This window comes from Mustela nigripes, chromosome 7, assembly GCF_022355385.1.
Source record: "Mustela nigripes isolate SB6536 chromosome 7, MUSNIG.SB6536, whole genome shotgun sequence".
NCBI classification, from domain to species: Eukaryota; Metazoa; Chordata; class Mammalia; order Carnivora; family Mustelidae; genus Mustela; species Mustela nigripes.
This window is the reverse complement of record NC_081563.1, coordinates 107,223,385-107,241,698: the sequence shown is the minus strand read 5'-3', so window position 1 is coordinate 107,241,698 and position 18,314 is coordinate 107,223,385. Positions and strand designations below refer to the sequence as shown.

Sequence of the window (18,314 nt, the reverse complement as noted above, 5' to 3'; positions counted from 1 at the left end):
AGGGTTAGAAATAAACACTTGGCTGGGGCACCTGGATGGCTCAGTTGGTTAAGTGTCTGCCTTGGGCTGGGGTCATGATCCCAGGGTCCTGAGAAAAGCCCTACATCAGTCTCCTGGCTCAGTGAGCCTACTTCTCCCTGTTTGTGTGTTCTCTCTTTCTCTCTCTTTCTCTCTCTCTCTGGCAGATAAATACATAAAATCTTTAAAAATAAATAAATAAGTGCTTGGGCCTTCAACCAGAACTCTACTGTTTTAGATTATTTTTTCATTCAATAAACATGATCTAAGGACCATGTTAAAAACTGAGGTAACCCCTGTGAACAAGACAGATGTGGTGCCTCCTTCCTCTTTGTGGAGTCATCCAGAGATGAAAAGAGGTAAGCACAGGGATAATGACAATCAAAGAGGCAGATGCCATGACTGAGAATGCGGAACAGATGCTATGGAACACTCAGAAGCTGGGTGAACTCAGAAGAGCCCACAGAGAAAGAAGCATCTGTGCTAAGATCTAAAGTAAGAGTAATAGCCAGAGAGGGGTCAAGGAATGTTCTAACCCAAGCAGAGAGAACAGGAAGTGTGAAGACAGAGTATTGACAGGACAGGATGAAAACATCATTCACAGCCTTTAAAAATGTTGTATAAGGAATCAGGACTTTATTCCAAGCTCCATGACTGACGCCCTAAAAAATGTTAAGACTCATGATCAGATTTACATTTTTGGAAAAGTCATCTGGCAGCTCTGTGGATAATGGATCAGGGACGGATAAGACGGAAGCAAACTGGAAGGCTGTGCTTCCTCCTGGTAATATGCTAATGGCCTCACTTTGCCTCCCATGATGCTAGAAAACGTCATAAATGGGCCATAAAGCTCTAATGTGTTCCAGGATGTCATATGCAGATGTTAAAATAGGAATCGAGAGAAAACTGCTGTTTAGAAAAGATAGTGGATCGCACAGTGTGTCTTAAAAAAGAGTCCTAACCTCCCATATTCACGCATATGATCTTATTCTGAATGAGGGTATTTACACATATAATTAAAGTAAATATCTTGATGTGAGCTATTCCTGGATTTAGAGTAGGTTCTTATAAAAGAAAGAAGAGCAAAGTGTGACACAGAAACACAGGAGGAAGGCCATGTAGAGATGCAGTCTGAGATGGGTGGTTTGTAGCTACAGGCCAAGGAATGCCAAGGACTGCTGGCAGCCACAGAAGCTAAGAGAGGCATGGAACAGACAGAAGCTCTCCCAGAGCCTCCAGAGGAAGCCAACCTTGCTAACATGGTGATTTTGGAATTTTGGTCTCCAGAATTGTGAGAGGATAAATTTCCACTGTTTAAAGCTACTAAGTTAGTGGTAATTTGCAGTAGTCCAAGGAAACTTCCACAGAAAGGAAAGTATCATTTGAAATTAGAAGGAAATGGGATCAAATATGCCTCATGGAGACTTAAAAAGCTGGTAGAGCTACGCTTAATATAAAATATTGTGAACAAACAATAACATATACTAGAAATCCATGTCAAAATACTAACATAGGACACAATTAAAAGGAAAATTAACATTTACAGAACGTGACAAAAATACATGAATACAAATGGAGAGACATTCCGTTTTGCTTAATAATACCCAGAAGAATAAAAGCAGTAAATAAAATTAATTAATCAATGCTCACAAAATAGAACAGGATACTCCAGGAAAAAATATCCCCAAACATTTTGAATAATATTTCGGGATGCCATCAACTAGATATGGAATTTTAAAGATCTGCTTAAATCTGTTTAGATTATATTTTTTTTAAATCCTCAACTCAAGTCAAAATGCTGAGGGAATAAATGCAACAGGTTCTTTTAAAAGACTTGATATCACTGAATAATTTATGTACAATTGGTGAATTTTATAGTACATAAATTATGCCACCCAGGGATAGAGGGCAAGAGACATGGATGAACCAATATTGGCAATATGTTGATAGAACTACTGAATCTGATGATGGATGATGGGGGTTCATTGCACTACTCTTATTTTTGTTTATGTATGAGATTTTCCTAATAAATCGTTTTTATTGTTTTACTGAGGTATAACTAAGGTATAACTGATTTATAACATTATGTAAGTTTTAGGTACAACATAATGATCAAATATATTTCTTAACCCACTGAGCCACCCAGGCGCCCCTGATCAAATATATTTCTTAAAGATTTGATTAAATGGAAATATCCAACAAGTTCTGGATGGGCAGCCTCAACATTGTGAAAATTTTGATTTCCCCCCAACTTATTTTCCATTTTTTTCCATTCCTGAATTATTTTTACAAAATGTGGCATCTATCATTTCCATATTAAGAGAAGGAAGGGGTGGGGGGAAAAGAGGCAGGAAACAATGTCTGCCAAAAGAATAAAACAAACACACACAGGGAAAAAATGCCTTAGGAAAGGAAATAAAGGGGGAAAAAGCATTAAATGATCAAATTCTACAAGATTTAGGCTCAAAGGTGCTATCAGGTCATCATTCACGAACCCTTTTCACCTTGACCTGAACAGAAGCGTGGATGGAAGTGCTATGCAACACTCAAGGCAATGATGCATACGAACCAACTTTCCTGAAAAACAACAACAAACCCATCTCTGAAATGGGGCAATACTTTCCTCCTTCGCATTATGAAAGGGAAAAGGGGGGTGTTAAAAGTCAACATGATGGGAGGTTGCATTTATTTCAAGACAAGTATTGAGATTGGGCACAGCCCAGGAGAGAAAGGTCTACCCAAAGCAAGGCATGCATTTTCCTCTCCAGCCAGGCTCCAGAAGCTGCCAGTCTTTAGCACAATTGCTCATCCTAAGGACTGTTCATCCATCTCTAGAAGGGTCTAGTATAGCCAATTCCAATATAATTCTAAAAAGTCATTAATCTTCTCATTACAGCTCACTGTGTAATCCCTGAAACCCCAGAAATATGGACCAGAGAACATGGACCAGGAACCATCTGCTGACATCTTTGACCACGGCTGATTTTAAACATTTCCAGGGCAAAGTATATAGCTGGTACATAAATATTTGCTGAATAAATAAATGAACAAACTTCAAAGAAAATAACTACCTTTGAGAAAAGTCATTTTTTACATATTTAAAAATTATCTGTAAGGCAGATGATACCGGGGCAAGCAGTTGGTAAACTTTAGGGATAAAGAGAACATTTTATTATTTAGTACTTCAATGGGCATTTCAGTGTATTAAATAAGAGTTCTGCCAAAGGACTCAACAAGACCAACCACAAGTATCCATGTGACTTTGGTCAGGTTAGTAATCACTCCATGCCTCAGCTTCCTCAACTGCAAAATGGGACAGTAACAGCAACTACCTTAGAAGGTTACTGGGAGATTAGAGGACTTATATAAAGCAGGCACATATTAAGAACAATCACTAATACCAATAACATTTGTAATATGCTGCTTGGTTTCCAAGATACTTTGATGATGCATTAGAGCTCATCTGAACCTTACAACGTCACTGTCAAACAGACAAGGCGAGTATAAAGGACCTTGCTTAAGGTCACCTAAGACCACACAGAACAAGAACCCAGATGGAGGTAGTTATGTGATAAAACCTCCAAGGAAAATAAGATCCAATATTGACAGAGAGAGAAAGAGAGGGGTGAGGGAGGGAAAGGGAGAAAGAGAGAGAGAACCAGACAGAAGGAAGAAATTACCAAAAATAAGGAAGAAATCTTGCAGTACAATTAAATGAACTCTAGATTATTTTTGTTTTGTTTCCCTAGGCCTGTGCCTTTCCATTTAACTCAGGGATATATTTACTTCATCAGTAATTATTAAATCATGCAAATTTCATCTTTTATTTTTTAAAATCCCAGTCCCTAATCTCTAGACAGGCTATTATAAAAATTGGGATTTGGGTGACATTTTTATAACCCAAGATATAAAAATGCCATTGAGGTCACTTTAGATATTCCAATTTTTATGTAGCCGCTACCCACTGGAGACTATGAATGTCATTATTTCTGAGATTTAATCAGAGCTATTTGTGTTGGAGTGCACCAACATCATTCACTGACTTAGTGTGTTCTTTTGGTGGTAGAAATCAGTCTGCTCTGAGTCTCTGGTGTGGGAATTGGTCCACTGTTGTTTCAGCTTTTTAAATGATTAGTATTCTTTTGGACCTAAAGAACTGTGTTTTAGACAGTAATTCAGAACCTACTAAAAGAAAATATCTCAGGGGCCAAAGCAATACAAACAAAGGAAACTCGTGACTTTCATGTACTCATGCACACTCTATCTCTCTCTGTGTATTTATGTAGATATAAATGTAATTTTTATGTATGTATCCATGACAAAAATCAGCAGAAAGGACTGCATATGGTCTTCATTTATATTATTTAAAACTAGTTCATAACGTCAGTCTTCTAGGAACTATAAAGGAGTTGACCTGCCATAACTTTGTCTTTTACATTCAAATTCATCCTTTTTTCATTTAAGAGCCTCTAAGAGGAATTAGAACCTTTATAATCATGAAAACTATACAATAGTATCTTTTCTATTTAAACTTTTCTTAGGCGGCAGTGGTATATAGTAAGCTTCATAAAGACATTTGAAATACATTCCAGATAGCTAACAGTGTTACATTACATCAACTTGGATATCAGTCCAATGTTTTTAACCACTTCTGGGAAACAGAATTCAAAATCATGTTTTTTCATCCATGTTCACATTTATGTATATATTACACTGAGCTTCTGCTATATGCAAGGTGGTTGAAAGCCTTTGATTACTTTGGTTGCATAAACCAACTGAATTTGGTGTGAGATTCTATTAAGTGTACAAGAAAGGAGTTACTTAAAAACACATCTTAGAAATAACACTTTACTAAAAATACATTTTTTATTCCCCAGTAATGGGCAATTTTTCTTCTTCTGTCGTGGTTCAAATTTCACACACTCTCTTTAGGAGAGAGTACACATTCTCTTTTCTTATCCTTGCAGAACAGAGATGGACAATGACTGATACGGTAGGTTTTTCACTTAGAACTGACTTTGACCAAAGTGCTCAAAACAATCTGTGACAATGAAGATGAAAGAAGTACACCAGGTTCATCTTTCTCTGACTTAATACATGAAACTAAATCAAAATGTCAACTGATGATCTACATCAAGTGTTACTCCTTTCTCTAGAAAATATGGACAAGCTTAATGATCCAAGAGTTGGAAGGCTTATGTTTGATGCTATTTCTTTACAAGATCATTTCTAGGACATTTTGTCATCACATATAGAGGAAAAATAAAACTTGATAATTCTACAAAAACCATGATACCTGCTAGAGGAATTAGAATTCACTACCTTCTCTAGAATGAAGACTCCATGAAGACAGTGACTGATGCCTCATACTTAGCTAGAGTAATACTTGGCAGATCCTGGGCCACAGTAAATATGTATTACACTAACGAACAAAAGGTAGATGATAACGACTATCCTTAGTTCCTATGAAAATATAGATAGATGTTTCCTTCAGTGATGTGCTTGAGGAAGCTCTTTATTAAAGGAACAACTAGTCTATTATTCATTCATTCACTTAGTCCAAGTATTTATTGAACACTTAGTACTTGTTATGAAGGCTCTGGAGATCAATAGAAAGAAGAAAGACTTTCGTCCTCTACTGAAAAGCTGATTGTCTAGAAGAGGAATTAGACAAAAACCTAGTGTGGAAGCATATAAATTAATTTATAATTATAAGTTGTGATAAGGGCCATGCTAGATACAAAGAAGATAAACTGAGAATTCTCCCAGGTGGTTGGTGTGCACAGAAGACGGGTACCTGTTTGAGTGGTGAAGAGTGTCAAGAATGAGAATATAGCAATGATGCTCTTTATTTAGAGATTCTACAGAGGAAAAAATTATGGGTGGGCCTCTGAATCCCACAGGGAAAAGGCTATCTTTCAGGTGGCTCATGGTGACGGCTAGCTGACAGACTAAGCATGAATCACCCAGGCTCCCTCACTACCCAGCTACTCTAGGCTTGCATCAAGAACTGCAAAGCTCAGGCCTGCATTCTAGTTCTGGCCTTGCCAACCACTTACTACTGGCCTTGGCCAAAGCTTTAACCTTTTTGAGTTTTAATCTCCTCTAGTAAATGAGAATGAGAATAAGAATTCTGCACCTGACTGCTGGGATGATCAAATAAGAGATCATTGATGAGGGCCGCCTGGGTGGCTCAGTGGGTTAAAGCTTTTGCCTTTAGCTCAGATCACAATTCCAGGGTCCTGGGACTGAGCCCCACATTGGGCTCTCTGCTCAGCAGGGAACCTGCTTCCCTTCCTCTCTCTCTGCCTGCCTCTCTGTCTACCTGTGATCTCAGTCTGTCAAATAAATGAATAAAATCTTAAAAGAGAGAGAGAGAGCGAGGACTGATGAGCAAGAGGACATGTAATGTGAGCAATGCAACAGTTTACTGTGACTGAGATGATGAGGATCATGGAGGTGATGTGGATAACTCTTTGTGGAAACAATCTGAAATCAAATACTTATATATTCACTTATGAGATTTTTTTTTTTTTGCATGTTTTTAAATACACATAACAGTAGCCAGGGCAGTGGTTTTCAATCAGAGACATTTGGAAATATGCATAGGGGATGGAGATTGCTAATTTTTTTTGGTGAATCCTAGAACGTAATGGGCAGGGGCAGCAATGGGCAGGCCACCCCCATACATCAAACAACTGTTGAACCCAAGATGCCAATAGGGCCCTGATGAGAACCACTGCTGAATGCTTGACAGAGAAAAAGCATTCAGTAAATATATGCTAAATAAATGAATGCTGTATCTGCTACTTATTTCCTTCAGAGCACAGAAGACTGACAGTCCCTTGAAATCAAAGAATGTAGCTTATTTTCATCTTCCCAGATCCCTAACTCTAAACCTGAAACATAACAAGCATTTAATGACTATCTCTTAAACATTCAATCAGCACATCAAGATAATCTACTAAACCGCAAAATATGATAATTATTTGACAGGGACAAGCTAAGGCGATGATGTTGAAGACGTTCTCTTCAGAAATAAGGGTTTTTGAGGGAAATTACTAAAACCTAGAGGTCCTAGGGAAATAAATGAGACTTCCCTCCATCACTTTGACTGCTTCCAAGTTTAAACATGATTGTCCAAAGAAAAAAGTAAAAAAAGGAGTGTTTTATAAAGAGCCATACACTTTACAGAGGTAACCCCTGTACTTTGACTCTGGATATCAGATTAATCAGCTCAAAATAAAGCTGCTTGGATAGCTTCTTTTTTCCCTTGGGGTGGGGGGCACCACCAGAAAAGTATATAGAATGTATACTATTGTTTGTCAAAAGAACACAAGTAGTATTCTCAAGGACTGATACAATGGGAACCAAAAAAGTTTAAAATATTACAAAGTAACTGAGTGAAGGATAATATGAAACAATGGAAATAAAGAAAACATCAGAAGATATTTTACAGATTATATAACCTTTTCTAACCCTGAGAAAGGGCAAACTTTTCATCAGAGGTTAAGATGAGAAAAGCACAGCAAGGCAATTTTAGAGACACAGCAGAAATAGGGATAAAATTATAAAACAATGTATAAAAGCAAACAAGACGAGAAACACATGAATATACAATAAGCAGTAAAGAAAATGTAAATAGTAATGGAATAATTTTTCAGGTTTTAAAAACAAAGATTTCATAACTGAAATGGTGAGTTACTACAAATATATTTTTACCTGATATTTCTCCTTAACAGAGCAGTGCTTTTTTAAAACTGAAAATTTAGGGGCACCAGGGTGCCTCAGTTGGCTGAACGACTGACTCTCGGTTTGGACTTAGGTCATGATCTCAGGTCCCCACTCTGAGAGTTTGTTCGAATATTCTCTCCCTCTGCCCCTGACCCCCCATGCACACACTCTCTCCCTCTCTATCGCTAAAATAAATCTTTTTTAAAAACTGAAAATTCAATTGCAAGTTACCAAAAAAACTGTTTTAAAGATGAAGAAGATACAAATTAGGTTTTACAAAAGAAGCAGAAAATGCTGCTAGGTTCTTAAAAATAAGTTAAATTATCAATCCCAATATAACTAGGAATTGTATTATAGGAGCTTTGTATGAAATGGGATATAAAAGAAAAAATTCCCAGAAGTTGCATAAGCAAATGAACAAATAAAGAACTGTCATTCAAAGTAATGTCAAAATTTTAATACTACCAGAAAGCCTCCTAACTTGCTTCTGTAGGAAAGTTAAATGCATCAGCTGTGGACCCCTAACAATCTCTGTTTATTATGATCAGTTCACTTGAAAGAGGGATTGACATGGTAGCTAACATTAACACATTTGGCTTTTTTCTGTTATATACATCAGGGGAAAAAAAATCTGACAAATTATTGGCTATTAGAGTGAATTCTTAGAAATATAGGCCTATCATGGTAGAGAATATAATGAATTTTATGTTTTTTAGGTGTTGGATTTTTGTCAAAGGGAGGAGACGGAGTAGTACAAATTACAAACAGATAAGAGCCACAGTATTTCTTCAGGACTTAGGTTCTGGTAGATAGAGAAATTTGGATATAATGGTTTAAGTATTTTTTTTTTCCTTTACAGTGTCCTTTCATATTGAACTATTCTGAAGTGTACTTGATGAAAAGGGAACTTCCACTAAAACGATCTCAAGGGCAGCTTACTTCCGGTTTACAAGTTTCATCTTGTATCACAGCCCACACGTATTCTATGCAATGGACGCATGGCAAGTTTACAGCAGTTTGTTACCATGTCTGGGCCTGTACATTTATGAAGAATACAATTTGAATACAGTCAACATGGCCAATTTGAATACAGTCAACATGGCCAAACACAGGAAGTGTTGGTTGTTGCTATTTATGAGCGTATGTGGCTTACACTCTCCTTTAGTGTGCTTAGTTCTTTTACTTAAAGAAAAAAAAATCATAGCTATTCCAAAAAGGAGCTATAAAGGAGTTGAGGCCTTCAGCTTTGACCTTCATCATGCACATACACGAAGTCAGATTTATTCAGAAAATTGACATCTAGAAAGCTCCATTGTGTAAGCACCTACAAAGAACTTCCTGTAGTACTAGCTGACAAGATGCAGCCGAAAATTCTTACAATTATTACAAACATGACAGTGTTGAATAAAGCTCCACTTACTTAGAAGTTTCCCCCTTAAATGGAAAATGACCTCATCTTTATCCAAAGTGGTTAAATAGCTTAATAAGTCTTTCAAGTCTACAGATCTCTTTAATCATTTCATTTTTTCATTATGATATCAAAGGCATTTTACACAGAGGCTTAAAATATCCCCTTCTTTGTGACCAAAAGGTATATGCATGTTTGAAGGGGTCATGGTATTGTGTTTTCTGAACAATGTAATCTGCTAAGGGAGTTGCAACTTTTGGTCCTGATCTCACAGTGAGGTTTTCACTCCACAGGCATCTGTTTGCAATCTAAATTGAAAGAATCAAGATTTGGCCTTGGACAAATAAAGGAAAGATCCAATTCTGTGTGTCTGTGTCCTCAAGGTAAGATAAATCAGCAAACAGTAGCGATCAAGTATGTATATTACCTGAAACTACAATCTATAGAGATTAAATTCTCAGTGATCATTTCTCCAGAGGTTCTTCATTTTTGCCCGGCAAGCCCACCATGATGGTCTCTGAAGCCTGTTCAGACATCTGCCCATTGTCTACCTCAACGCTTTTTCCCCAAATGATCAATTTCTTCCTAGAAGTTAATTTTAAGCTACATGCCTGTTCCTAACTCAAAACTGTATTTTTCCCGTCTCCTTCAAGCAAAGGCACTGCATACAATTACCTTCTATTGTTCAAAAAGGGCAACCTAGGAAGATCCTTTTATTACACTAGCACAATTAAGATATCTACCCAGGAATCTCTACGTCTGAAAATGATAACCATTATCAACATTTATTTGAAATCTTGTTCTAAAATCTTCAAAAACACTCCCATCTTCCTGTTTTATTTTCCACACTGACATCCCGGGGTCTTCAAAATGAAAACCAAACTACTTCGCACACACCGGTCTGCCCTCCGCCGTGCTGGAATTATTCATTCAATAAATACCTTGCCTAGCCCGTGCTACCTATTTATACTATATGTAAATGTCATTGAATGGCAGCCCCTTTCTCTATGTACACGCCTGTATCAAAAGGACGCGAGTTTTTCACAGGTTTTGCCCACTTACCCCCCCCTCCCCGTGGTAAGCTTGCCCACCCCATCCCTCAAACTCTTTCCCCTCCAAAGCTGGTGGCTAAAAGGGCGGGGTGGGGTGAAGAGGGAGGCGATGCTCGGCACCCGCAGCTGTCACCGCGAAGGGCCTGGCGCGCATGCGCAGCGTGAGGAGCCCGGCCCCGGCGCCGCAGGTCGCCCGGCGAGCAGCGGTCGAGCCCAGCGGGCAGTGCAGGATCCACAGACACCCTCACGGCTCTGGGAGAGCGGCGCCCACGAGGGCAGTGTGGCGTGCGGGGCGGGCGGGCACACTCACAATTTCAGCATCCACTCGCCCTCCATCACCAGCGTCCAGTTGGAGGCGGTCATGGGCCGCACCCAGCTCCGCTCCTCCGGTAGCGCGGCCTGCTCGGGGCCGCCCTCCGCCGCCGCCGCCGCCGCCGCCGCGACTCGGGCCACCAGGAGCGCCGTCAGCAGCGGACCCCAGCGCCCGCCCGCCATGTTGGGGCGCGGAGGGACGCTCCTCGGCAGGGGGCGTGGAGAAACGAAGCGGCGGGCCCGGGGCCTCGCTAGCCCGCCAGCCCCGGCCTTTCCAGGTAGTCGGAGGTGGTGCCGGGCCGCCCCGCCTCCGCCCGGCCGCACCGACAGTCCCCGCTTCGGAGGCGGGCCGCCAGCGCCGCCTCTTATCCGCCCGGGCCCGCCGAGGCCACGCCCCCTCCCGCCTCGCCTTGCCGTTGCCCGGGGTGTCGGTTGCGTGGGCAACGGCCGCTCTTTCTTTCTGACGCCCTTCCCCCCTCCTCCCCCCGAAAATAAACAGATGACCCAATGTTGCTTAAGTTGGAACGGGCACCGCGTGTGCCCAGGCTCCAGTACGGGGGTTGGCGTGCGTGGGGGATTTCTAAAGAGAAACACGGCCGCTAATTTAAAAATTCATCCCCTATTCCATGGTAGTGGAAGTAATAATGGGTTGCAAAGTAAAGCTATGTGTAATGAGAAAACAGAAAGATGCTTGGCCATCTCTTGCGACAAGGAAGAGGAAAATTTAAATACTCTCTGCCCCTGAATATAATAAGTGTCACTGCCTAATTAGAGATAATAGTGAAACAAGACTCTGTAATATTTGTAAATAATTTTAATTTTATAAAAACTTGTAAGATGTGAGTGCTAACATAAAACGAGTCAGGGAATAAAAGAATATTGGCAGTTACAATTAAATGGCTCTCTCCCTTCTCTTGGCTTACAGTTCCCTAGATCTAAAATGAGAGAAGCGTAAATGATTTCCATATCTCTCTCCAGATACGCGTTAGATGTATCTGTACCTTGAGAACAGCACATCCTGAGTTTGTATGGCTGAAATACAATTAGAAGTGTGCTTTATAAAAATTTGTGAGCTGTGCAAAGCATAAAACTAGATAATATGGTAAACACATGATGAAAAAGTGTGATTTCTGTCCTGGGCTTAAAACAAAGACCGTTATAAAACTAACAGTATTGCTGTTTACATGAGATTAATCTCTAATCCTGTAGGAGACAAAGATTAATTTTGCCTCCAGAGGAGATCTTACTTGAGTTAGGTATTAATTAGCAGTAGCTCAATGTTATCTGGAGCCAGCCCTTATAAAAATATAAGACTCACATTTACAAATCATTGTAAATTTGGAAAATGTCCTTGTAATAAGTGTTAGTAATAATCACTGGTATTTTATACAAATCAATCCTATAAACCCAATAGAAAACATTTTATTTTGCTTATAAAAAGAAATACAGGGATTCTATCATTCTTTTAGGTGCAGCTTTTGTATATGATTTGGGATTGGTAGAAAAAATTCTTTAAAACAGATTCTGTATTAAGAAATAACTATTACCCATGGGGCGCCTGGGTGGCTCAGTGGGTTAAGCCTCTGCCTTCGGCTCAGGTCATGGATCAAGCCCCGCATCCAGCTATCTGCTCCACAGGGAGCCTGCTTCTCCATCTCTCTCTGCCTACTTGTGATCTCTCTCTGTCAAATAAATAAATAAAATCTTTAAATATATAAATAAATAAAAATAAATTAAAAATTAAAAAAGAAATAACTATTAATTTTGGGGTATTATAATGGTCTTATATTTTTAAAAAGTCTTTATGGTTTATGGATAGTAAAATATTTATGTCTTTAAAAATATGGTATCTAGAATTCACTTGATAATACTCCAAAAATAAAATTGGTAGGGGGAGGGAGGTGCGTGCAAAGAGAATGGATAAACAAAAGTGACGTGTCTATCAGTGCTGAAGCTAAGTTCATTTTTCACTTTACTCTACTTTTGTGTATGCTGAAAAATTTGCAAAATGACGAGTTAAAAAGAGAGAGTATCTGAGGCCCAACAGAAACCCATTGCTGAAGGCTCTTCCTCTTTCTAAGGCAAAATATGTGTTCAAAGATTGCATTTCCTGGCCTTCAGAGTAAGGTCAGTAGGAAGGAACATAGCAAGAACGTATGGGAGCAAAAGAGCCGCGTGATAGCACAGAGCCAGGTAAGGGGGCAGTTGCTGTCCAATGATCAGTATCTTGAGCCCTGACACTTCTTACCTATGCAACTTGGGGCTAAAACTAGTTCACACCAAGGTTTTGTTTAAATGCAGGTAGTGCTAGAACCCACTGCATAAGAGGGCTGTGAAGAGTAAATGGGGTAAATACAGTGCCTACCTAGCACATGGTATGATTAAATAAGCTCGTCTTATGATCTGGAGGCAACAGCATGCTATAATGCTTCTAAGACTCTCTATTTGTCCTAGATTCAAGTCAAACTTGCTTTTCATGGTACACAAAACCCTTCACAATCCAGCTTCAGTTTTGCCCACTTTCCATGCTGCCATTCCCACAAACAATAACTCTACTCCCCATTCCCCAAACACATCAGGAACCCTGGTAAAGTCTTCAAGGATGTGACCTGAAGTCAGGTTGACAAGAGGTCCTGCCTTGCTTCCCCTTTTTCTCTGGGGTTGAAGAGGGAGTTAAAAGCCAAATGCCCCTTTTCCTCTGTTCCCAGATCTGCATGTTTCTCACCGAAGCATCACATGTGGTAGAGGTATACCAGTGCCCTTCTCTTTCCCAGCCCACAAAAGAGTATGCTTCTACACTCCCCATGAAGTTAACCCAACAATGTAAAAGTTCTGCAAGCAGAAAGCATCTGTATGTGCCACTTGCAGATTGAAGCTTTTAATCACAAATGTGAGACCTTCCAGTGGAAGCAGGAAGCTCCTCCTATGAAACATTTAGAGAAAAGACATGATCTAGGATTATACAACACAAGAGAGAAGGCTAGGTTGATAAGATGCCTCATGGAGAATAGTTGCCTTAGATGGTCCCCTGGATTCTCAGTGGATTTTGCCTAGGCAAGATATACATTTTCATGATAATAAACCTATTTAGGTTAGCTATTACTACATAACTACTGCAATAGAAAGTCTCATGGTTCTGGGGCTGAGGAGATTGGTTGGGTGATTTTTGCTTGGATTCCTGCATATGGTGGAAGACACTTGTCACACCCACTACGTTCTACTGGCTAAACAAATCACTAAGGGCCAGCCCAGATTAAAGGGAAGAGGAATCAGACTTCACCCCTTAACAAGAAACAGCCAAAATAAATTGTAGCCATCTTTCATTTATCAAAAAGTCATCCTGAAAATTTGGAATTGTTTGTCACTAAAGGATCATCTAACCCATCCTGACTAGCCCAGTATTTTCTTTTTATGACTTTGTCAAGAATAGCTTAGGTGTTATTTTGGGATGACATTTCCAGAAAGTAGCATGGGAACTACCTCTCCCCTTTTACCTTTTGTGAGTAGATCTGCCCTATTCGGTGCTAGTTTGGGAAAAATGGTTTTCAAGCCTTTGGGAAGCTACATGCTTTGATGCCATAGTGTTTAAGGACTCATGGGACTTCACAGGATTTTTGTTAAACTTATTCAGAAAAGACTTTAAAAAATGTGGCAAGATTTATATAAACGTACTCCTAAGGGTGAGGTGTCTTTTGTACTTTAAACACTTTTTACACACTGAATAATGAACTTAAGAAAAAATATAAGAACAGATATTCCAATCCATATATTCCATATATTTAGAAACTTTTAACACAGAGTAACAAGCAAAGACCTTGCTAAAATTGGTAACTCAGGACTTGGTATTAAGAGGATAATCAATGAGAAGTAAAGAGATTATATTCAGATTACAAACTCCAGAGTGAGAGGATATGCAATAGTTTTCCTACTGAGGATGGTGAAACCAATACAGAAATGTTAAATAAGCTAGGTAGTGCCATAAAATTAGTCCACAGAGTAATAATAGTACAGGAATTTAATTACACAAACAGATTTGCTAAATGCCTTACAGGAACAAGAGGTGGAGAGAGAATTTAAATAGGACACTACTAGAACAGATGGTAGGAGAAGTCATGAAGAATGGAAATACACTGAATTGTCCCAGGCTAGTGACTAGAAACAAATTCAGAAGAAGGATTAAGTCTCTAAGAAATAGCAATCCTAGGACCGCCTCTTGGGAAAAAGAGAATCAACCAATTCTCTTAAAAACTAGGGAGCTCAGGAAGGCTACATACAAGAGAAATAGAGACACATCAATTCTCTTCCTATACAGCAGTAAGAATAATTGTAAAATGTAATATGGGCAAAGATCTTATTGAAGAACAACAACAACTATCAGTGGGGAAAAAAAAAAAAAAAGGAAACCTGGAGAAACATGCAAGACATATAGAAAAAGCAGGATAGGCTTATAGGGTAGAGATGTTAATTTTCCCAAATTAATCTGTAAATCTGATGCAATATAATTCAAAATACAGCCAAGATCTTTTATAATTCTAAGTCTGTCTCAAAAAGTTAAAGCTTGTGACTAGGCAACAGGATTTTGAAAAAGATCAATGATATGACTCTTGTCCCCTCAGACATTAAAATATGCTATACAGTGACAATAAAATGGAGGAATTAATATAAGGAGAAGCAAACAGGTAAATGGATCTGAGTGAAGACTCAAGAAACAATATATGTTCATGCATAAATATGTGAAAGTTAGTCTATTAGTCAGGAAAAGGTAGATTTAGGCTGCAGTAACTAACAACCCTGCAAATCTCAAAGGCTTAACTCAGAAAGCTCATGTCTCCACCATGCACTTTCCACGTTGGATCTAGGAGACGCTAGAGAAGCTGAAGCCTGGGCAGGGTCCACACAATACAGGCTGCTTCAGTCTATGGCTCTTCATGTCAACATGAGGCCTCCACCATGATCATAGCAGAGAAAGAGAAAGTAAAAGGCTTCAAGATTTTTTGGCTTCCTGGGGCTCCTGGCCGGTTTAGTCAGTAAAGTAAGAGATTCTTGATGTCAGGGTTGTTAAGTTTAAGCCCCAAGTTGGTTATAGAGATTACTTGAAAATAAAATCTTTTCTTTTAATTTTATTTATTCATTTGTGACAGAGATACAGATTGAGAGAGAGAGAGACTGAGAGAGCATGAGCTGGGGGAGAGATAAAGGGAGAGGGAGAAGCAGGCTCCCCACTGAGCCAGGAGTCTAACGCGGGGCTTGATCCCAGTGGGATCATGACTTGAGCCAAAGGCAGACGCTTAACTGACTGAGCCACCCAGGTGCCCATTGAAAATAAAAACTTTTGGGACCCCTGGGTGGCTCAGTTGGTTGGACGACTGCCTTCGGCTCAGGTCATGATCCTGGAGTCCCGGGATCGAGTCCCGCATCGGACTCCCGGCTCCATGGGGAGTCTGCTTCTCTCTCTGACCTTCTCCTCATTCATGCTCTCTCTCACTGTCTCTCTCTCAAGTAAATAAATAAAATCTTTTAAAAAAAAAAAAAAAGAAAAGAAAAACTTTTTTTTTTCATTGAAAATAAAATCTTAAAAGAAAAAAAAAAAGGCAATTTTTTGGCTTCCCTAGTCCAGAAGTAGTACATACCAGTTCAGCTCATAATCCATTGGCCAGAACGAATCTTAAGACAGCCCAATTTCTAGGAATGGTGGTTGTCCTTAGGACTAAAGATTGATGTACACTTACAATGCCCAGTAGCATTAAGACAATTTCCTCTTCATCAAGAAAATGTGTGTGTATGTGTGTGTATATATATATATATATATTATATATATATATATATCTTAATCTATACACCAAATAGATTTCAAATGAAAAAAGCACAAAATAATAAATGCTTTTTAAAAAGTTTTGGGAGAATACTTTTATAATCATCTGGTGGGCAAAGCTTTTTTTTTTTTTTAAGACTTTATTTATTTATTTGACAGAGATCACAAGTAGGCAGAGCAAGAGAGGAGGAAGCAGGCTCCCTGCTGAGCAGAGAGCCCAATGCAGGGCTCAATCCCAGGACCCTGGGATCATGACCTGAGCTGAAGGCAAAGGCTTTAACCCACTAAGCCACCCAGGTGTCTCAAGAGCAAAGCTTTTTTAAGTAACATATGAAACACTGAGGCCATAAAAGAATTCTGGTAAGTTTGCCACACAGTGAAAATAAAATTAAGCCAAACTGGGGAAAATGATCTGAAATTCACATAATGCCCAAAGTTTTCATATTCCTAAAATTCAAAGTTCTACTGATTAAGAAAAAAGACATATAACCCAATAGGGACATAGAAAATATTATAAATATCCATAGAAGAACAAATAAGAATGATGGATGAATATGAAGATTTGCTTCAGTATAAAGCAGATCAGGAAAGTATATTTTATAGTTACAAATACAGTTTATTTGATGATTTTCTATGATTCCCCCTGGGTCCAACCAATTGTGATTAGGATGAACCACCTCGATTTCATAAAATTCTCAGTGGACAGTAAATACAAGAGCTTTCCTTCTGTGACTACTTGCCCTTCTCACCATTTTTTTTTTCCCCCTCCTCACTTTTTGATTATACTCTTGATTAGAGGATATTCAGGAACATGGCATGTGCATGTAAATTTTAAAGTAGGATTAAATGAAAACTGGAAAAGAGGGAGGCATAAATTTTATTCTATAGCAATTGTGTGGCACAAATCTAGCAAAGGGTACACAAAGGGGAAAAGTCACTTTAATGATTCCAAGTATGAAAATTACCCATAATGCTTGCTGATCTCTAGTAATGCCCAGGCCCTGGAGATTGAGGCACACTAGCTGGTGTCTTCTTCTCATTCAACAAATTTCTTAGAGTGGATATCGTGTGCATGCCTTGTGCTAGATTCTTTGAGAGCAAGAGAGGCAAGAGTCTCTGTTCTTAATGTGCAAGACATTGGCTATTAACACATTAAATAATAAAATTTGAATAATGTTCAGAAAATACTAAGCATTGGACACTCCAGAGCATTTCAGACTAGGAAGGCTGAGAATATACTGAGGAAGACAATGAGTTTTAGTGCTACTCTGAAATGGATGTGGAAATAGAAAAGATGACCAAGAGGGGCAGATGGAGAAAATGACACAACCCAAAAGACTAAGAACCTCAAAGTTCAACTCTCAATCTTAAAAAAAAGATCCAGGTGTGCCTGGGTGGCTCAGTCAGTTAAGCAGTTGCCTTCAGCTCAGGTCATGATCCCGGGGTCCTGGGATCGTGTCCCGCATAGGGCTCCCCGCTCAGCAGGAAGCCTGCTTCTCCCTCTGTCACTCCCCCTGCTTGTGTTCCCTCTCTCACTATCTCTGTCTGTCAAATAAATAAATAAAATAAATAAATAAATAAATAAATAAATAAAATCCAAACCATTTTATTATAAACAAATATCCGTTATTTGGGAAATCAGGAACTGCATTTGTTGCTTCACACATTAAGTCAGGGTTTATTTTTACTAGAAAGAAGAAACTAAAAGGAACAAAGATGTCCATTGTGTTTATTGTTCTGCTCCAAGGCAGAAAACTTGTTAACTAACCTGTTAGCGCTTGTGTATCTATACACAAATATTGGCAAATATTTCTTGATATGCAAACCAAATATTTCCCAAGGTACGTCAATCATGATTTTTAAGAAAAATTTTGTTTTGTTTACATTCCGGTGAAGGTGGAAAACAACTGTCCACCATTAATAAATTTAATTTTATACTCCTAATGTTTAATCTTTTCCCCGATGTCAAGCTCCTCTT

General features: G+C 39.0%; 1 protein-coding gene across 1 annotated transcript in view; it reads right to left on the bottom strand.

Annotated features, from left to right (window-relative positions):
* Positions 1-10,924, bottom strand: part of TMX4 (thioredoxin related transmembrane protein 4) — a 42,643-nt gene extending 31,719 nt beyond the window's left edge. Inside the window, exon 1 of the mRNA XM_059406557.1 lies at positions 10,523-10,924. Within this exon, the coding sequence (XP_059262540.1) occupies positions 10,523-10,707 (185 nt within the window). The 5' untranslated portion in view covers positions 10,708-10,924. The remainder of the gene's footprint in view (positions 1-10,522) is intronic.
* Positions 10,925-18,314: the final 7,390 nt, after the last annotated feature.